General features: G+C 42.5%; 1 protein-coding gene across 1 annotated transcript in view; it reads right to left on the reverse strand.

The window, feature by feature from the left end:
* ABHD12 (abhydrolase domain containing 12, lysophospholipase) overlaps positions 1-22,262 on the reverse strand; it is a 53,690-nt gene that overhangs the window by 6,983 nt on the left and 24,445 nt on the right. Inside the window, exons 2-6 of the mRNA XM_086482240.1 lie at positions 18,147-18,271; positions 14,552-14,657; positions 12,058-12,177; positions 9,211-9,241; positions 764-809 (exon numbers count right to left, since the gene is read on the reverse strand). Of these exons, the coding sequence (XP_086338366.1) occupies positions 764-809; positions 9,211-9,241; positions 12,058-12,177; positions 14,552-14,657; positions 18,147-18,271 (428 nt within the window). The remainder of the gene's footprint in view (positions 1-763; positions 810-9,210; positions 9,242-12,057; positions 12,178-14,551; positions 14,658-18,146; positions 18,272-22,262) is intronic.

Genomic DNA, 22,262 nt, shown 5'->3' on the forward strand with positions numbered 1-22,262 from the left:
TGCCAGCGGGACTGAAAAACAGGGCAAGCTCCTACAAATAAACCTCTCCCAGATGTCTTCTTGATAAAAATACAACAGATTAATTTCTTTCCTGTACCTCCAGTGGCATTACACTGCAGCCATGGCTTAAATACTACAAAGTAGAGGAAAAAAAAAAAAGAAAAAAAAAAAGAAAAAAAAGAGTAGCAGATGCTTGACTGTTGGTGGCAGAGTTGCAAAGTGGTCATGGCTTCTGCTGAGGCCATTACCAATTGTTTGCAAACCATTTACTCTATGCTTTATCTCATCTATCAGCTTTTTAAAAGAAGTGCAAGTTCAGTTCCCTGTGTGACCTCAGGAAAGTCAATTAGATCATACCCAAAAGACTACATCCAGGCAAGCTTACTAGTTTGCAGATGTGCACCTGGAGGATGCCTTAACTGGATGCTGTGACAGCATATGTGCCTGGGTCACCCTCTGCTCCTCAGCTCCCAAATCAACGAGCCCTGTGCAAGAGGACAGACAGGAGCCAGAGTCTACAAAGCTGGGCATTGGGAAGCAGTGCTACAAAGGAAGGCACTGGAAAGAACTTCTGGAAGTTCTTTGGATACCCATGAGGAAAAAAAGAAGCAATAACCACCTCTAACTAGCTGGCAGCAAGCATTTATAAAACAACAGCTTCCCCGACATACAAAAAAAAAAAAAAAAAAAAAGAGCAACTTCTTTGTTGCTTCTACAGAAAGAGGCATCTAAAAGTGTTTCATAATAAAAGAAAACCACATACCTCGATAATCAAACGTGACCACGTGGTACCCAAGGGAGCTCAGAACCTGGAGAGCAAAGAAACATGCAGAAACCCATTACAGAGACTTGCACAGGAGCCATGCTCTTGCCTCAGGCCAAGGTGCAGGGATCTAATTTATAACATTATCAGCCTGACAGGGTAAAGCAACAACTTACAGCTTTTCAGTGTAGCAGGCACAAAGCTTTTCAAACACTAATCATCTCAGCCTGCTGGTTGTACTCCATTTTTTTTCCCCAGACCTTGTAGAAGGCTATCTTAGATGTTGATTCTCCCTTTAACAGCTTTACCTTTAAGATCCACAAATATCCTACGACTGAACAGCCTATAAACACTTTCAGTGAAACAGTACAACTGTTTCATCTATATTACTCAAATTGGCACAGATGTCAGTGTAACAGAGGAGCCTGTTTCAGGTGGCTTAAAGGTACACATCCAAAATATGTAATTGCTTTATCACAAAGATCTATGTTACAGCCAATGGCGATCCTAACAAAATCTGTTAGAAGCAAGTAAAAATACCCAATGTTAGATCAACTTGATCAGAAGTGCCTTGGTAACTCAATGCTAGCACTCTAAGCTACCATTGCTTGGTATGAACCTAACAGCTTCATGCTAGATAAAAATCAACAAGAAGTCACAAAAAGATTAAAATGTTGCTGCTCTCATGGTCTATGTATGATTCATGATTAAAAAACAACCTTAGTATTACACTATAACCTAAGGCTTCTAATGGACAAAAGGAAATCATCTTGTATGTAAAACCAACACTTTATTTTTAGTATAATTGAAATCTTAACAGCCTGAACAATTACTGTTACTAGTTCAGATCTCATTAGTACACAAAAAAAAGAGGACAACATGGAAAAGAGGAGTGTTCAGGTAAGCTGGCAACTCAGCTTCTTTGCTGGGGGGACTATGATGGTGATGGTTTCTCCTACTTCCCTCTAGGATCCATCTAGAGCTAATTTGCATACATTTTGGGCACGCACTGGATGTTTTTCTCTTCACTGGTCTGTGATTCCATGTTACATCCTGAATTACTTTATGGGGCGTGTTCAACATACACTGGACACGTTCTCTCTGTAACCTCTAAACACATTTTTGCCCAGCTCCCAGGTCTGCATCTCTTGAGCTGACCACTGGCAGGTTGTGCACAGCCTGGAGGTCTCCGGGGTCAGTACATGCCCCGTTCCGTGCACGCTCATACCTGCACTCCTCTGCAATGCCTGCTGTGTCCCCATCTCCGAGGTCTCTGTCATACCAGGCCTGTACTCCTCTACACTGCCTCACTATGCTGGGTGCCAACAGAGTTTCATTCGACACAGAGTAACTGTACCTGTAACTTGCACATAAAAACATTAAGGCAATTTTCTCCGTAACACTATCTGTATGAGGATTGTTACTACTTGTATTACAGTTGTGGCTATGCCATGTAATTATACAAAGCTCAGCAAAAATACAACCAGCTAGCCAATGGCCACTTGGTTGTTACACAATTGCTTTTACAGCTAAACAAGCTCAAAACAGTGCTCCAAGGAGCTCCAAAACAATGTCAGAAGCCTTACAAGCCTCAGCCATGTTACTAGCAGTGGCAAAACTATGTGCACTAGGTTACAAAGCTGCAGTTTTCCTTTTTCACTCCACTACTCCACTACCCCTCTTCTAATGCCATTTTCCCACTAACAGTTATTTGGAACTTACATTAGCAGATGCAACTGCAACAGCTTCGAAGTCTTTTGCTTTTTGCTATTCAGGTTTCTTCAAGCAATTCCTGTTCCTCTTTCTTTGGCTCTAACTCCTTCAAAGGGGTTCCTTTGAAGGTGACAAGGTTCATACTGTGTGCAATTCCAGGGCAAAGGCCCTTGACAGCAAAGGTATTAAATACGCAATTGTTCTACTCTGGGATCTGCACCCACAAGTTACTCAAGTTTCTTCGACATCCTCTTGCAAATAAGTATGCCAACATCAGAGAGATATGTGGTTATGTATATGCAACACCACAGTACAGAATACCACTGCAACATACATAACAATATCAGGTAAAATATTAATTACCAAATTAGGTGCTGCAGGACAGCTGTTTCCATCAGAAACACTACATACCACTTTTTATCTATTCACTTACATATTGGGCCCCCCTGACTGGACTTGCAAAGTCTGGTTTTCAGCTTTACAATGTGATTTTACTGCTAAGATATCACGTACAATCTAGCCTTTTCCAGACCACTAAAAATGATTTAACTTGTTGACAGTTTACCTATCTTCTACATGTTTGTTATGCGTTGGCTGCCTTGGTGACATCTCTTCTCAATAAGAAACAGACGCACTTTTATTTTAATTAGGAGCTGTTACATTTAAAAACAGACTTTTACCATCCTTTATTTCTTCTTTAAAAATATGCCCAGCTTACACATCCATTGCAATCACGTATACAGGACTAATGTTTCATTTGCAAAGCCAACTACAGACTTTATTGTTCAACTATTCCTTTAACTTCTATCTGCTTAATTACTGATAAATAATTAACTAGTAATGTTCTCAATTCAAATATTTTTTTCTTTTTGATCTCCATCCTAGATTTCTTTTATGTTTATACTCACGTACACTTTGCACCTGTGCCATTAGTGCTGGTGCCCACCTCACTTTAGATGCTCAGCCCCTACAACAGTAGAGCATCTCTGTTCAACCCAGGTCACTGTTGCCATAGCAGCTCTGCCTTCTTCCACCTGAACATCCATCTTCTCCCCCTCTGTTTGTCTTCCTGCAAACAGCCCTTCAGCACCTGGCTCTCCCCCTGCATTTACCTCCTCAGACCACCAGTCTGACCTGCACCCGCATCTCATACCTGTTGAAGACCACCATAGAGCGGCCTCCAGCTTTCCTTAACCCAAATCCAAGTCTGAACCCCCAAGCCCAGCCCTACCTCCAAATCCTGCCACTCAGCACAGCCAAAAGCAGCAAGGAAGCATCCGAGGCAGTGGCCATGCCTGGAAAGAGCACAGAGTCTCCTGAAGAGAGACAGGAATGGCATGATGCACCCCTAGCCAAATTCTCTTGCCACTAGGAGCCAGGACCTGCACAAAGGACCACACAAAGCAAATTCACCTGTCAGAGAGCAGGAGATGCTGCAACATTAATCTGTCTGGCTCTTGCCCTCCCTGGTCAGCTGTCAAAAGCACCAGCTCTCTCACAGCAATAAGCAATGAGGATGCCCTCAAGACATCCCCCAGGCACAGGCAGCAGCAATCTCCATGCTCACCTAAACCTAGACAGGTCACATTCAGGACCCCTGACCAGCAAGACCTGCCTCCTCACAGCCCAGTGTGGCACAAGACAGTGTGCCCAGATCTGCCCTCTAGCAGACAGCAGGGACAAGTAGCTGCGACAAAGAAGATGAAGGTCACCTCATGCTTTTACCAAAGGAAGAAACCGATTCAGCCTCCCACTCCTGCACCCATTCAGTTCAAAGCCAAGTTACAGGTGAACCACTTGCAGGGGCTCATTCCTCTAAGGACCTGCCAAGCCCCAACCATGGGCACTGCCCCACTCTTAATTTCAGAGGTGCCTTTCTCTTCCAGGGAAAAGAAGAGATGAGGCTGAGGAGGAACAGGAATGAGCTGTAAAACCAGCAGAAACTGTCACTAGCACTACTGCAGCTGCCAGAGTTGTAAGGTGCCCACCTCAACCTTCACGATGCAAGGCCCCACCACTAATAGCACCCTCTGCTTTAGAGCATGGCCCTGCTGGCCATGCACCTTTCCTCCCCACCCTGGCATTGGGCAGCTGCAGCACCCAAACACCCACTTCCCAAGAGGAAAGCAGACATGCAAAGCAAGGCCAAAGTACACCCTATCACAGTGGATACACAAGAGAAGGAAGAGCCTCCATCATCAACATCCAGCTCCTGCTGGTGAAGGGCACAGACAGCTGATGATGAGCTGTAACATCCCTGCCTGACGCCAACAACCCTGGGAGCAACCCGATCCCACGCCCTGCACTAACAGCCTCTTCTGTTTTAGTCTTTTTTTTTAAGAGAATTTTTCTTTGTCATTTTTCCACTTAGAATTAGTTCAGAAAAAGTCTCAGATGAAGTCGGTAAGATTTCAATTGGCTTTGCAAACAACAGGCACTTCCTTTGACCCTTAACAGGATGCTTAGTGTAACAATGCCAAATGTTTTATTTATAGTAATTACTTACGGCCTTATAACAATAGCGTATTGTTTCATGCACTGCTATAAAGTTGGATAACCTCATGCGGTGGGCAAAAAAACCTCTGCACCAGCCCTCCACTACCCCATCACATCAGCGTAATAACAACTAAAAGCTTCACTGTCAAAGCCTCAAATACAAGCATGAATTGCAGAAGGAGCTTGTGGCAGTCTGTCATTGACAGTTAAGGTAACTAAGACAACAGGATTCTTATCAGTTTTAAAAGGTTTTGATTTGCATTACTCAAGCATAAATAATTTGAATACCGTGAGGAACAGTGATTGGTAACTGTGATATCTGGAAACCAGGCTTGAGCAAAACTCAAGCTTGTCCAGACTAGAGGAAAGCATGCTCCTCAGAGCGAGTTTCTATCTGGTTACTGCTCCACTGCTGCTTCTCCTGCTGGCTTCCTCATGGCTCCTGCTTCTGGTTTCTGTCTTCAAATACACATCAACTCGGACAAGAAAAATTTCAGACACCTGCAGCTCACAGGCTGTGCAGCAGCAACAGTCTCAATTTTCAGTGCTGCTCCTGAGAAAAGCTGCCTACATGAGTCAGTCACTCAGAAAGGACAGAGACCACTTCCAGTTATTATTTCCCTTCTGAGCCTCTTCTAGAGGGCTTTCCCTTCCAGCCTACTAGCAGCACCAGCAAAAAGGACAGCAATGCAGCTTGTTTCATTCTGCTGGAAAAAGCATGAACCTGGAGTTTCTGGCGTGGTTCTGCAAAGCCCATGTGTGCGTTCACATGTGAGTAACTAACTGAAAAAGACAAACTGAGCAACTTGTCTATGTTCTCAGAAAAAAAAAAAAACAAAAAAAAAAAACACGAACACCATTCCCAGGAACAGCCACCTTGGGTTTTGGTAAACTGTCTTCTCCATATGTGTACACACACAGGGGCACGCAAAGTCTTCCAAGCATTCTGAAGCACTGCTACTCTTGCTCAGGAAAAATCCAAAACAACAACTCTGCCTGTCTTGGCCAGCACAAAATGCACTGCAGAACAGGCTAGTTCCCAGAAAAATGACCCAAACAAATCACCATACATGACAGTCTGCTCAACCAACTTAGCTCATCCTTTTTTCTTAAAGGAAAAGATGTATCACCTGCCTCCTTGCAGGTGCCAAACAGCATTTTCTAAGCTATCTGAATTAAAAAGACTTTGCGGCAGGGGATCTCACATAAGGAGCTGCACTGCAATAAAGCTTTATGAATGCAAATACTCTGATACAAATTATAAAGAGAATGACGGCTAAATCCATATGAAAAACACAGACTCAGACCCCTCTGAAATGAGCCAGCAAAAATAATTACGGCTCTTTTAGAAACATGGGATATAAGACCAAGAAATTGTGTGTGAAAATTTCAGCCAAGAGAGAGTTTAATAAAATAAATGACCACAAAAGTCATTAGGCAAAAGACCCAAAGCCGCTGAAGTTGCCTGTTCTCACATAACACACCATGGCGCTACCTCTAGGAAATTCATTTGGTTTTGTACAAAATCTTCAGCGTTTGAGATGGCACCACTCACACAAATGCATTGTGCCTTGGAGAAGGAGGAAACCCAGGCTGAACCTGCCTGCCTGACAAGCAATAAAGTAACCCCTGCACTGGCAACCTTGAAAATGTTTTATTGCAACAAACTGTTCTGTGAATAGGCAAGTACTAGCTTTGTCATCCCGCCCAACAGATGGACCAACAGGGAGGTTTACAGTGCCTCAGCACAACATTTTGGCATTTCAAAAGACCAAATGTCACCTTCAAAAGTTTGAAGAGTGTGAGCTGGCCTCAATCTCCATACATTTTCCCAGCAGATGGTGATGTATGGTATCATGTACGGCATCCTCACAACAAAACCTGCATTAAGACCAGTGTCGAGAAGAAACAATGGCGACCTACAGTCAGTGACTCCCTCCTGTGCGGAATAGAAGCACCCATTTGCAGACCAGACCCTCTTTTCAGGAAGCTTTGCTGCTTCCCTGGGGCCCAGATTAGGGATGTCACCACAAGAGTGAAGAGCTTAGCACAAACTTCAGACTACTATCCATTCCTGCTCTTTCACTAATGACGTCGCAACAAAAAGTCCGAGATCAATCAAAAGAGGTTTCAGAATGCTAAAAAAATCAGGAACATAGATAGTGATTTCTTCAGCCCTCCCAGCAATGGGCTAAGACTTTGGAATAAACAGGTGAGCCAGGATATCAATGCCTGGTTCCAGGACTGGTGCCTCCACCAAAACTTTGTGCTTGTAAACCATGGAAGAGCCTTCAAGACACAAGGTATACTGGGGCCTGACTGGACCCACCTGCCCCAATGGGGAAAACACGTCTTTGGGCATAAGCTGGGAGGACCAATCAAGAGAGCTTTAAACTAGAATCAATGGGGGAAGGGAATACCAACAGGATTGCAGAAGGTAAGCCAAGAGTTGGCATGACATCATCTGAGGGTGGCAATACTAGTGGGAACATTTACACTGCTCCTGGGAGCACGGAGGGCTCAGGAGTACATCTGAAATGCTTGTACACCAACACGTGCAGTATGAGGAACAGACAGGACGAACCAGAAGCATTGGTTAGTTCCCAGAACTATGGTATCATTGGTATCGGTGAGGCTTGGTGGAATGAGTCCCGCAATTGGGGTGCTGGGATGGAGGGCTACAGGCTGTTCAGGAGGGATAGGCAGGGCAGGAGAGGTGGAGGTGTTGCACTACACATACGGGAAAGGTTTGATTGCACAGCCCTTACTGTAAGTGATGATGTGGTTGAGAGCCTCTGGGTGAGAATTAGGGGAATGGAAAACAAAGGTCATTTTGTAGTGGGTGTCTACTACCAATACCCCAGCCAGGATGTAAGCACTGATGAGTTATTCTATAGGCAATCAGGAGAAATTTCTGGGCCACCAGCCCTGGTACTTATGAGAGATTTCAACTTCCCAGACATCAACTGGGAATACCAACTGCTGTGACAAGTAGGTTTTGGAAATTCTTGAAATTTGTAGGAGGTAACTTCTTGTCACAAATACTCAGTGAGCCAACTAGGAAAGATGCCCCTCTAGACTTGTTGTTTGTGAATAGGGAAGGATTGTGAGAGATGTAATGGTAGGTAGCTGTCTTTGCTACAGTGATCACTAAATGATTGAGTTTAACATTTTCAATGTAATGAGAAAAAAGGGCAGCACAGTTGCCATCCTGGACTTCAGGTGAGCAAACTTTAAGCTACTTAGGGAGCTAGTTAGCAGAGTAACATGGCAATCTGCTTTTCAGGGCTTAGGAGTCCATGAGTGCTGGCCAGTTTTCAAGAACCACCTTTTAGAAGCACAGGAACAGGCAATTCCACTGTGTTGTAAGTCAAGCAAGCAGGGCAAAAGACCAGCTCAGCTGAACAGGGAGCAACTTGTGGAGCTCAAGTGGAAAAAGAAATTGTATCATCTCTGGAAGCAAGGTCAGGCTTTGCAGGAACATTACAGAGCTCTGGTTCATATATGCAGGGAGAAGACACAGAAGGCCAAAGCCCAACTGGAGCTGAAACTGGCCAGTGTTGTGTCAGACAACAAGAAGGGCTTTTTAAAGTATGTTAATAGCAAGAGGAGGTCTAAAGAAAACATTGGACTAATACTTGTGGAAGATTGTTATCTGAATTCATAGGATTGGGATTCCTAGAGAGGCGGTCAATGCCCCATGCCTGTCAGTGTTTAAGAGGCATTTGGATGATGCCCTTAACATGCTTTAACTTTTCATCAACCCTGAAGCGGTCAGGCGCTTGGCCTAGACGATCACTGTAGGTCCCTTCCAACTGAAAACATTCTATTCTGTTCTAGGATGGTGAGTATATAGAGTCTGGCAACATATGAAAGAATACTCTTAAATGGTACCTTAAATTAGTATACTAGTATAATCAATCAAATTATGGCTGTGATTAAATAAAACTTTTAATTTTCCCTAGAAACTATGTTGTCAAAGTATTCCTGGCAAAGAACCTGGTCAGCTCAGTTGGAGCTGACAGTTTACCACAGCAAGTAAAAGACCTTTTGGATATCTTTTAATACGGGGAAGTGTGCTCATGGCTTACAGACCCCTTTTGCCATACACGCTCCACATCTAGAGGAGACTAAGAGCCCTAAGCTATCTGCCTGTTGGCAGTGGGCTGTAATGAGCAGTCTTCTCAATTCTGTGCACATATGATGTAACTGCTTGGATAACACACGCAGCCACTTACCTTGTAAAGCTCCACACGGTGATCTCCTCCTCTGATGAAAGTGAGTCATGACGAGGAGAAAAACAAACAAAAACCACATGTGAACATTTAAGCTTCCAGAAACAGACTTTCTCAATTGCCTCAGGCTTCCAGTTTAACACAAACAGGCCAAACGTAAGAAACACCGTAACTGCCTTGTCAACAGATTTCAAGGAGACAGCAAGGCTTTGCTGAGCTATGCAGGACATAGTTTTGAAGTCAAGTTCTCCCTATAAATCTCTTCTCACAGTAGGTAAAGATGAACTCTTTAACCCACCTTCCTATCTGCCTTTTCCAAAGCCTTGTAATACATCCAAAACAACCTGTCCCTGTTTGCTTTGCAGACCCTGCGCTCCTGTCACCAGTGCTGCCCCAGCCAGTAACCCCTGCTCTCCAAAGTGTGATGCACCCAGCAGAACTCACCATGTTAACCCAAGCAGCTAGCCCTTGGATTTTCTCACTTGGCTCCAAGCACAGAGACAGAAAGGACATGTGCAAAAGACTGAGCAGGGAAACCCAGAGTTTAACACTGTAAATAAGTCCAGGGGAAGAATCTGCTTTAATGTTTTTTTCATAATTCAAAATCTAGACAATAAACCAGAAAGGAGACTGAATGTGCCATTACATGCTTTAAAATACATCCACAACATGACATGGCTAATCCACACTCAAACTTTAGTCTAGTATTGATGTAAGAGTAGATTTACTCCTGCACTCATACGAAAATCTAAAACATTCACACTATGACTTGTTTGGTTAGTGCAGCCTCTAAACCAAAATGCCACTTTCCAGACATCCTTCTAAGAACATATGCACTTGCCAGCCAAAGGCTGTCAGCTCCAGCTGTACTACAAAATACCTAATGCAGCCAAAAACTCAGGGCAAAATGCAAGGGGTTGCCTGTAAGTCATTTTGAATCATTCAAGTCCAAAGAAGACAACAACATACTTTCTTGAAAAGTCACCCTTGATGTGCACGCATTGGTGCCTTTTCATGCGCTCCTCAAAGTGCAACAGAGGAATTCTTTCTAAGGGGATCAAGTAAACATAACATTTTTGCCTCAGCTCCAGACCACTCAGGCAAACCAGAAAGCCAAGGCAGTGCCTTTTACTTCATGGTTAATGCAGCCTGCCTCAATAAAGCAGCCCTCTGACGAGAGACTGAATATGTAGTGTAGAAACACCCAGGAATACATATTAAAGCTGCAGTGGCAAAGCCAATACACCTCCAGCTTCTCCAGTACACAGAGTAAAGCAAAATATGAAGTATCTAATTGATCTGTAGCTCAGTACTTTATCTCAGTAGCACCTGGGGGAGCCAAGAAGTAAATCTAATCAATACACACATAACAGAGATACTGGTCCCAAATTACCACCATTAAGCTGCAGAATAGCTTCCGTTAGTATCACCTGCTACACGCAATAAAGGCAAGAAACCAAGCAAAGTAGTATTTAAAACATAATGCAACAATTTGATTAAACCTTGTAATATAACAGCACAAGACAACAAGGTTAGTTTCCAAAATCCCATCTGCTCATACATTTCCTGGCTCACAGCATGCCTCTTCCATACCATGCCCTTGTACCAAAAGATAATACTGCTAAGGCAAGAATTTAGGTTAAAAAGGGCAATGTTCCTGTGATGTAAAGGCTAGTGAACCATCACTACCAGTACAGTTAAAACAGAGTTTCTTTGCTTTACATCGTGGAACTTGTGTTTCTGGAACATTTCTGCTCTTGCAGAGTATCTATGAGCTGACATCAGCTTCAAAAGAACACGCACTGGCCCTCAAAACTCAGGAACGGGCTGATACTCTTTATAAGATGCATTAATAAGGAGAAAGACCACGTTCTAATAAATGAACCACAGCACTGCATCATGCAGTGATGTGGCACTACGAACACAATTCTGAGAAACATCCAGGAAGTTTCACACTGTGCTAATGGTTTTTAGCATCCAGCAACAAAAGTATAGAGAACCAACCTACTTCTTCAGCTGATACACATGGTCAACTATAAAATTACCAATTTTAGCAATGCTCCTGTTCCAGACAACTGCTCTGTATTTACTCAATAATGAAACAAGACCAGTACATTACCTTCCTCTTTCCTTCTGATTTTCCTTCCTCAGAATGTGCTACTAAAACAAGCTCATGGAAGGAACTAGAAAGTTTATTTAATAAATGTAAATCACATATACAGAAGCACTAACAGTATCCCATGTCTTGATTCAGAGACCACTATACTGAAAAGAAGTTCTTCCTACTTGATCTAGCACATGTCACAGCTTCCTGGCTTCTGGTAGAGGATACAAGGTAAACTACAATATCAGACACCTCTGATAACTGCAAGAAATCTATTCCCACATTCAATAAATGGAGAGGCATCATTTCATAAAACATGCTTTCCTTTCTTTTCAAAGGAGAAGCACCAAACTCCTCTTAGATTTTATTTATCTTTTAATCACAGAATAGTTTGGGTTGGAAGGGACCTTTGAAGGCCATCTAGTCCAATCCCCTGCAGTGAGCAAGGACATCTTTAGTCAGATCAGGTTGCTCAGAGCCCTGTCCAACCTGACCTTGGATGTTTCCAGGGATGTGGCATCTACCACCTCTCTGGGCAAACCTGTTCCAGTGTTTCACCACCCTCACTGTAAAAAATTTTCTTTCTTATGTCCAATCTAAACCTACCCTCTTTTAGTTTAAAACCATCACCCCTTGTCCTATTGCTACTAAAAAGTTTGTCCCCATCTTCCTTAGCAATGTGTTGATGCCGTGGCAAGCCAGGAAAACGCAGCATGAAACAAAGCCATCACTGTTCTGTGCCTCACCTTGTTCCCGCATTGCCATGCAAGTAAAGGATTACAGGATGGCTGGAACCCAAAGCATCTTCAAACCACAACTGGTCCTTCCCTCGGGCATTCTTCCATAAGGCTGCAGGGACTGTGTGCCTGTACACAGAAGGAAGAATTACATTGTCCTGTTGCTACTCCATGTCTGCCACTCCAATTTTCAATTTTTCTGACTAACTCATTAACACAGGATTACACACCTCACACACACTCTTCATAAAACTGTCATGATTAGCTGATAAATGGACAAATTTTAAAGGCTGTGACTAGGATTATTTCTACATTTCACCTCCATCACCATTGCCTTCAAAACTCACGGCTGTGCAAGGCATCAAATTTCACAGGCAAACCCAAAGCACAATTACTGAACTTCGCACTGTTCTGGAGAAAGAATCTCAATTCCTCAGCTTTTATAGCACTTAATGACTTCAATTAACATACTTACACACCATAAACAAGATTCACAGCTAGGTCAGTGAATACTCAGAATAATCAGTCAGCTGGTTTTGGAAAGAATGTTCAGTAACTAAGAGCATATCTGACTCCATCGACCTGAAGAAAAAGAGGGGCCCAGAGTCTGATGAGGAAATCATGTATTTTGTTTTCAGATACCAGGTTTCTGAAGGTGTAACATTTTAGCTGGAAAAGCTACAATCTAGAAAAGCTAGGAACTTTTAACTCACAGCTGTTCTTCTGTAGACAACAGAGCTGGACAGCCTGCTAGAAAGGATTCACACTGGTGGAATGGAAAGAGAGGAATGACAGACCAAAGAGAAGGTAGGCATTTAAATTGGATAATTAGTCTAAAAGACAAACACTAAAAGAGAGTACATGCCCACAAACATCTCAAATTGTTGAGAAGGGGGCTAGCTTACAGCCATCAGAAGTAACTGAAGTACTCATATGCCTTTCTTCCTGGAAGAAAGACAAACTCCATGTACCTACCACACCTTCCTCCCAGATGCAAAGCTCAGAGGACAAACCAACAGGGTGGAAACAATGCATGCATGCAGCCAGCAGACATTGAGTTCTTGAGGAGACAAAAAGCCCAAGTAACTGTAGGACTCACAACTTCTCCCAACTGTTCTGCCTCAAGACTTTTGAAAGCTTATGAACAATGCAGGCTGAGGACTTTGTTTCAGAAGTATACCAAGTACAAGACCTTACACTGGCATTAAAGCAAGGCTCCAATCTTTTGTGAAAACATATCTCATAAGTATTAACACAAATGCCACCGACTCTGAATTGCCACCACAAGCTGGAAATTCTGTTTACTTTAGTAAAGATACACAGTTCACCTGGAAGGGAATAAAAATCAAAATCTCAAGACTGCAATCTAAACTTCTTCAACAGCTTAGCAAGTAGAATTTTAATTGTCCAAGTAAAGATACAAACAATTCTTTATCAGCCTACCCTAGAAAGACTGAACTTCCAGCTTCTAAACATGTCTTTCACCAAAATTCATTTAAAGGGAATGAACCATCTTTATGTAGAAGGGTATCACTGTCCCATTCAAAATGTCATATACCCTCAAGTGAAAAGACAATCTCTGCTGCATTAGCGGACACATTCAAGTTACACACACGTAACTGCAAACTCCAAATCCTACAGCTTACAGATCTAACATCACATCTGACATGGTGTCTAGCCTTTTCTTTAGGTGTTTGCTGCTCTTGCACATATATTCAAACTGCAGGCACTTTTCCTTCAAAGCTAGCAAGAACTTTTCTGTGGCTTTGAAACTCCTGGTGTTGAGACATAAAAGAAAGTGATCACAAGAAACACATGCAGAAGCTGGTTTGAGCTGGTGTAGTAACAGGAGAAGTACTGAAAGCAGACCTTTTCACATAGACAACCAGTCATCTGAGCTGATACTGGCTAACAAGGAGCCAAAATTAACTGCCCTTGTCTGGGACCAGAAAATCTTCTTTGTGAGGAAGGAATGACAAGCGAACTCTGACACTGTCACTTGTTTTGTTAAGAGAGTAAACTGTGTTTTGTTCTCACCCACTGTCCAAACCTTCCATATGCTTTGCACACAGAATATTCTTCCCCCTACTCTGAACACTTTGATCGTGTTCTATCTCCCCCTACATTTACTTTTCAAAACAAAATATGTACAGCAGTTGAATGACAAAACATTTAACTCTTTGGGTCTCATCTGACATGGAGGCATGATCTTTGTAGCAACGCAACCTGTAACCTTTACAATTCCAAATCATGAAGTTTCTCTGAATGCACAGGTTGTCCGATTATGTTTCATGCATTACTGATCCGAGTTCAGATGAGCTCCAGAGATTCACGTACTTTTCAGCATGAACTCGGTCACTTGGCAGAGGAAAACACAAACGTCTGCAAATCAGAGCGGGCAATGGTTGTCACATGCACAGCAGAATTACTGGATAGGCAACACTGAGAACAAAAAGAAGGATAAAGATGCACAGCACATACCGCACAGAACAGGCTTCCTTACCAGACTCCAATGGTTACATCTTCCTCTGGCTGCAGGTAATAATTACAGGTGTGGTTTAAACCTTGATCCTGTGGTCTTTTCAAGTCAATGAAATATGGGACCCTCACTGAAATACAAAAAGAAAAAAGAAAAAAAAAAAACAACAAACAACCCCAGACTATGAAACCTTCTAAATTTTACCCTTATTTTTACAAAACTGCTTAACCAAGGCCCTGGAGAGTTGCACAAACTGGTCCACTGTGCTGGGAAGACCTTATTCTTTTTGTGTGAAAGGATGAGCTGGCTACAGCTGTAACTAAAATATGAGCATCAAAGACAGCAAGGTAAGAAGACACAAGCAACCATCAGAAAACCAGGGAGCAGGCTAAAATTAAGAGGCGGGGAGACAGACAAAGCTTCCTGCGACACACATTTAACCATCTCTGCCCAGTCTGCTTTGTAAATCTCCTAGACATAAGGTAGTTGCTCCTGCTGCTTCAGTGGGGTGGGTTAGCTGATTTGGCAAACCTTTTATTGTTTGCATTGTAGCTGTAACAGAAGTTACTGACAGGGCAAACTCCCTAGGATAAAGGGCGCATCCCAGAGCTGTAACATGTTTCAGTATGACATGTGGTTTCAGCCTCTACAAAACAAAAATTTAAAGGAGATGCTGCATTATAGTAGCAGACACCACATTGCTCTGGTCCTACAAGAGTAAGATAAATTGTGTTAGACACTGTCCTCCTGAGCTTTTGAGGAGGACGTGCCGTTCTTTAGCTCACTCTCCAAAGACTACCAAATAATTGCCATATATCCCAGACACTGCAGATTTAAAAAAGATTATGTTAGGTCAGAAACTTCATCTCTTCAGGAAGAGATCCCTGAAAACAAAATCATTACACCTCAATTCTCTCTTCCAAATGTTTTATGTTCCCTAACTTGTACAACACACAGTTGTTCAATGATTCAAACATGAGCAACATCAGGGAAGTCAAACATCAAACATTTTCAGCATTTTGTTGTTCATTGCTTGGTTCACAAGCTACATCTTATAGACACTGTGCAATGTACTAAATGAGGGGATGTGCTTAGTCTAAATACTTCCTTTTCCATTACCAATGCTGTAAGGCCTCTCTAGGCAGCCTCTGACCCACCCAATACCAAGGGAGATGCTACAGAGATCGACTGACAGCATCGAGCAGTTTTAAGGACTCTCTTCTCACTATGATTCAGGCTTTTCCCGTAAACTTGAGCTCCACTCCAGCAAAACCAGGAAGTCTGTTTCCTTCAAATTTAGTGGCATTAACAATTAACATAGCAAAGTTCTTGTGCTACTGACACACAAGGAAGCATCGATGACTGTGACAGTCAAATCTCACTTGCCCCCCCCAAAAAAATCACTGAACATTCTACGAACATGGAAACCAAGCCAGACAACAGTTGACGTTAACCTGCTGTATCTGGCCCCTTAGACTGCAAATCTGTACCTGTGCAAGCCCATCCGCTCTTAAGCAAAAGTATATGGAGGAGTCCCAGACAAAGCATATATGCCACCAGAAACCTGTCAGGTCACTGCACTGTCACCACAGAACTCGGGAACACTCTCACAAGGGTGGTGTATCCTCCAAGAGGATACCAAGTCCTGGGGTCAAAGTCTGGACAGACACATAAGTCACTTCCAGCGGTGTTCTGGGAAAATTATTCAACTTCTCTGTGTCTTGATTCTCCCATTTGCCAAATCTGTTATGACTTTCCTGCTGGATTTTGTATTACAAAGATATGAACAGGAACATACTAATGTTAGTGATGGAGGCCTAGTGATGGAGATCTAACTCAAAGCAAGAGAAAAATATAGAAGTACATGCAATTTTTACGGATAGCATTTATCACTGGGATGGTCCATCTATTCTACATGCACAGACAAACAGATCGTTGTCATCATCATATAGGCACACATCACATGGAGATTTAGCACATCAAGGGGGTTTTCTAATGACATGTTTCAGAGCTATTTGGTATCACTCGCAACACATCACATGACAAAAATCACATGATTTGTTAATCCTATGGATACACTAAATCCTATCTAGTCTGTATTTATCTTTCTAGAAAACTGAATTTTCTGAAGACTTCCATTGGAGGCAGCTTGAAATCCCTTACCCATATGCCCACATATCTCATAACTTGGAATAAAAGTCTGTCCACAAGAACAAATCCAGACATTGGTTTAGTTGCTAACAGTGGGAGCATGGCTATCGGTTCATCTTTGGCTCCCATCTCGAGAAACAAATGGAAGCACTTTCTCCTGAAGCTCTGTGCTACTGTTTTGGAAGCAAATCCCAAACTACACAAAAGGAGGAGAAAGAGACAGCTGAAGAGTAGTGATTTATATTCAGAAGGTTAAAAACCAAAACGACATGGTAAACCCTACACCACTCTTCTGAAGGAGAAATGTCACTCTCCAGTGGAGAAGAATTACTAAAGTGTGCCAATGTACTACTTCTAGTAAGTGTGCTGGAATGCACTTTGTATTAAGGCAAGTAGGGAGTACTTTCACGGGAGTACTGTCGTAAGTAAAATCTGACTGCCATTATATAAAGCAGCAGAACAATGCTGCAGTGGTATTAGTGCAAGTACTAATGCAAGAAAGTATAACGGGACAATTATTTTGGTCACTTGGGAATGAATAGAGGTAGGAACTTCAGGGAGACCTAACAAAGCTCTGCAAGGGCAAATTAAAATCATCACTGAAAAGCAACATGATGAAAATGGGAGAAACCCGCATTATTCACGATATCCAGCTGTCTGTTCTGACAATGAAGGCACAAGAGCTGGCCCGTACATGCACACACTTCACGGTGACCATGATCCAAGGTGTTAGAATACACAGAGCATGCAGTCAAAATGATGGAAGTTATATAAAGCAACGTATCTGTAGTTGGCCCTTCTAGCTTCCACAATCAAAGGAAGGTATTTTTCAAAACTTCATTACAAAACACAAGCGAGGTTTAAAGACAAATTTAGATCACAAAGTAGTACCTCTCATACAGTGATGCTCCACCATTTTCCATCCTGTGGATGCTCAGGCCTCCCTGAGCAGCCTGGGAGCTGAGCAAGCTCACCAGACCCACTGTGCCACCAATTTGACCAAATGCAAAGGCTAAACAGACACAAGGAAAACATTCAATCTGACTGCATGAACAGGCCTCTTCTGTCCCAACCAGAATATTCTCCTAAAATGCTTTCAGGTGAGGAGTCACTGCCTGGAAAACAATTCACTGGATTTAATTTCACTTGCTTGCTGTCTATTCATGCAACTCTGTTGAACTCTTCAGAAAAATGCATTCGACACATTGCACAGTCTCCGGAAGCAGACCCTTTTGGCTGAAAGTTGGCTTCAGTTTGGTCACTGCATTTATATAAAGACATACTACAAAGACCACTAGGGCCACAGGGAATGTTTTCCCAACCATAGTCTGGAGAATTTACAACCTGTGAAAGTTCATATCCCTCGTAAGCTGTACACATGCAGGGTGAAAGTGAAGGCAGGCAAATGAAAGTTAGAGACACTCCTCCCTTTCACCCCTCACCCATCCGAACAGACTGAGTCACTTACCAAAGTTTAGGAAGACCAGCTTTGCCTGAATAGCAGGGCAAAGTTTTACTAGAAATGGAATGGCTATGTACACTCCCAGCAACCAAATTATTAACTTCCTCAATCGAAACCATAATCCGTATCGCCTGTAAAAAAGAAAAAGACAAAAAGAGAGAAAGGCAGACCTGAATACAGCAGGAATTTTATGAAGCAATTTTCACAACAATCTGTGTGCTTGGTGTATGTGAAAACCTGGTCATTTACTCTTTAAACAAAACTAACTTTAAATAGTTTATGTAGCCTCAGTTCTTTCAGAAAAGCATAAGTAACCAAACTGTCAGCTGATGATATGCAGCTTAGAAAAAGGGAACAGAAACTCCCCTCTGATTGCATTTTAAAACACTCTGTAATGAGCTTTTTTCTGCCAATTTAACAGATTTCAGAAATGCAAATCATGTTTGCCTCCAAAAAGTAGCCTGACTGCACTTCCCATTTAAAGCACCATCAGCAAGATTTTGTTCAGTTAGATTTTCACATATTTTGAGGAACTACGTGTAATGAGACTGATAAAATTACACATGATCTCACATACAGTCTAGAGCTTTCTGCCTTGTCCAGATAAAAGGGTTCATAACTCTCAACACCCTTCAAAGCAAATCTTTCTAAGTTATGAAACTTTACGAATTTTCTTATCTGCAGCACCATTCTCTATGAGTCCAGACTGAGTTTGGAACAATTGCCCCAACACTTTATTTCTATTTCCTTCAACAACACAGGAAAAAAACAAACAAACAAACAAAAAAACCCAAACCACAACCCACCCACAAAAAAACCCAACAACACAAACCACCAAAACAAAAAATCCAAACAATAAAACCACCACAAAATCTCGAAGGATCACAGAGCAGGTAGTTAAGTAATTTTTCTCAAAATATACTTTATTGCCTCAGAATAATTACCACATAAACACTCATATGTAAATATATATGCATGTATGTATACCTAAAGGTGTACCTCTAATGATCTACTCGATTAACATTTTATGGGCAGAAACACCAAGGCTCTCAACTATCACGGCAATCAAGAACTAAAATGCATGTAAACCCTTCAGGCAACACAACTTCCTTTGCTTTCCAGTAGACAGTCTCAAGCAGGAATGACATTGCATGCCAGCGAGCAACCAGTTCTTGGTATCGGGAACTGCCAGCAGCTGAAAGCAGACATCAGTTTTTCCAAGAGGCACGAAATTATTAATCTCCCATTTAGCAATTTTAGAAACTGACACACTGAACTTACTCCACACTAGCGCTAAGAGAGTTTGAACACTGTCAGATAGTTGAAATTATCAAATAGAGAGCCTGAAGACCTCTTTTTCAGGCATTTTTACAAGCAATACGAGTGTACAGACAGAACTGGGATGGTAATAGTTTAATCATGCACCAAAATCTTCAGGATCTCAACAGCTTTTGTAGCCCTAGGATAAAGCCAAGACTTTCAGGAACAGTTTTTCAGCATAGTGAAGAAGGAGACACTCCAAAGTCCAAACCCCCCCCGCCCCCATGTAAGTTTTTGGCATGATTGCTATGGCACCCACAGGGAATAGGCTATCCTCCTATTCATCCAAAACTTGCCTCCATCACACTGACATCAAACGTATAAAAATCAATTGTATGTATAAAATCACTTGTATACGTTCTGTTAAGACACCCTGTACAGTCCCAAGCTACGCAGACCAGAGGTGCTCATTAACCGATGGTCTGTTTACAGTTAAGAGCAGAAATAATATGTTATTGTTTAAGGACGTCTGCTAGATAGGATTCATTACCCAACTTTTTGTTAACAGTCTCTGAATCGTGACTGAAGTACAGTCTGAGCCAAAGTCCTTGACTCAAGGACATTGGAGGGTCGCACCTTTTGAGTCTGGGGTCTGTGGGTGGTTGCGGAGCAGCCCTTCGACTCAATTCAAGAACCTACTGCACATAATCGGATGAAGGTGGGGAGATGATAATGAGTTACGGGAATGAACATGTTTATGTATGAGAATCTGTTTATTACGTATCATGTATCCAATATAATCAGTAACTGTCACAGTCAGGTGTGCGCTGTTGGTGAGAGAACTCCCCTGCGCACCTGGCCGTCCATAAAGAATGACTGCTTCTTAATACTACATTGGTGTTAAGAGGTTTTACTCCCGATTTCGGTGACAGTTTTGGTGACCCAGATACGACACTGCTTGTGAACCTCAGCGGATCCTCAGGATTGCAGGACCTCCAACCGGCACCGAGGGATTCTCGGGGAGAACCTCCGATCCCTGGACTGCAGAGCTCAAGCAAGTTCTCTGGGACAAGGTAATGGCATCCTTTCATTCTTTTGGTTGGGGGAATTGTAACTGCCTGTCCATACGGTGGGGTGAAAAATCTCACAGCGTTTGTCTAAGTATAAGGTGCCTTATATTGAAAAGTGTAATCCTGCTAGGTGAAAACCTGTGGGATACCCAGGTTTCGGTAAAAGGTATCTGGTAAACGATGGGAAATAAATTGTCTGCTAAAGTGGGGGTGAAGAACTCCAGAGTGGAGGAGGATGAAATTCCTCAGCAATCCCCTTTAGGATGTATTTTAAAATACTGGAGGAAAGTGGGAGGGGATCTGCTTACTCACAGGAAACTTAAGGAATATTGTAATCATTGGTGGCCTATGTATATCCTTGATGATCAGGAGAAATGGCCAAAGAGTAGAACTCTGAAATATAATACCATATTACAGTTAATGTTGTTTTGTAGAAGGGAAGGAAAATGGGATGAGGTACCATATGTTGATTTATTTTTTTCTTTGAGGAATCATCCGGAATGGCAGAGGCAATGTGGATCGAAACCACAGGGTCCTGTGGTATTAGCATTAGAAAAGGAAGGAAAGGGTGGTTGGTTAAGGAGGTGTTGTTCGGCATGCAGTATTGGAAAGCAACGTTTAAAACCTGAAAAAGAAGAGGATGATGATTTAGAATTAATTATAGCCCCTCGACAAAGGTTAGGAAATGGTCCTAATAATGAGGGACACTTAGAGGAAGGAGCTGGGCTGGACCATGAAGGATGGAATGAAGGGGGTAGACCCGAAGGGTCCAGCCCAATCACAAGAAGAACACGAGGCAGACAGGGCGAGGTAATACAAGCTCTCCTCCAACAAGGAGTTGGAAACAATGGGCCGGTTCCCTTTTCAGTGACTGATTTAAGAGCTTGGAAAGAGATGGCAGGGGTTTATAGAGAGGACCCAAAGAAAGTGGCAAGCATGTTTGAAACTATAATTAGGACTCTGAATCCTGACTGAAGTGATTTACAGGTGGTGTTGGATACGTTACTAGATAGTACTGAAAAAAGAATGGTGGTGAGTACTGCTAGGAAGCAAGCAGAAGGAGCCCAGGCTAATGGGGATTTGCAGGGAACGGTTGACCAGAATTTTCCTACCATAGATCCAAATTGGAATCCGAATGAGGATGGACCCCGGGAACTTTTGAGGAGATATCAGAGATGGATATTATTTGGAATAAGGCATGCTATGCCAAAGGCAATAAATTGGTCTAAATTACATGAAGTAAAACAAGAATCAAATTAATCTCCCCCTATTTTCATGGAAAGGTTGAAAGTAACAGCCAGAAAATATACCAATTTGGATCTGGAAAATCCTGAGGAGGCAGTTCAGCTAGCTTCTATTTTTATGGGACAATCCGCCCCAGATATAAGAAAGAAGCTTCAAAAATTGCAAGGGGCAGATTCAAGGAATTTGGAGAAGATGATGGATGTGGCGTGGAAAGTTTTTAATAACAGGGAAAAGGAAAAGGAGATAAATCAAAAGAGAGAACAATAGAGATGTAAGATTGAATGCTGCTCTTGCTGGAGTCTCAGGAGGAATGTCTAGGGGGAGAGGAAGGGGACAAAAGGGAATAGGTAGGGGTAGAGGAATGAGAAAGCCACCCATTTGGGGTCAGCCCTGGCTTGCAGAGGATCAGTGTGTAATTTGCCGAGAAAAAGGGATTGCCCACAGGCTGGGAAACTCAATCCCTCTTTGCAAGCTATTAAGCTTATGACACTGGATGAAGAATTATGAAGGAGACCAGGGGCATCATGCTCTGCTGAGCCCCTGGTTA

The sequence above is a fragment of the Leptosomus discolor genome, chromosome 2, assembly GCF_034619465.1.
Source record: "Leptosomus discolor isolate bLepDis1 chromosome 2, bLepDis1.hap2, whole genome shotgun sequence".
NCBI lineage: Eukaryota > Metazoa > Chordata > Aves > Leptosomiformes > Leptosomidae > Leptosomus > Leptosomus discolor.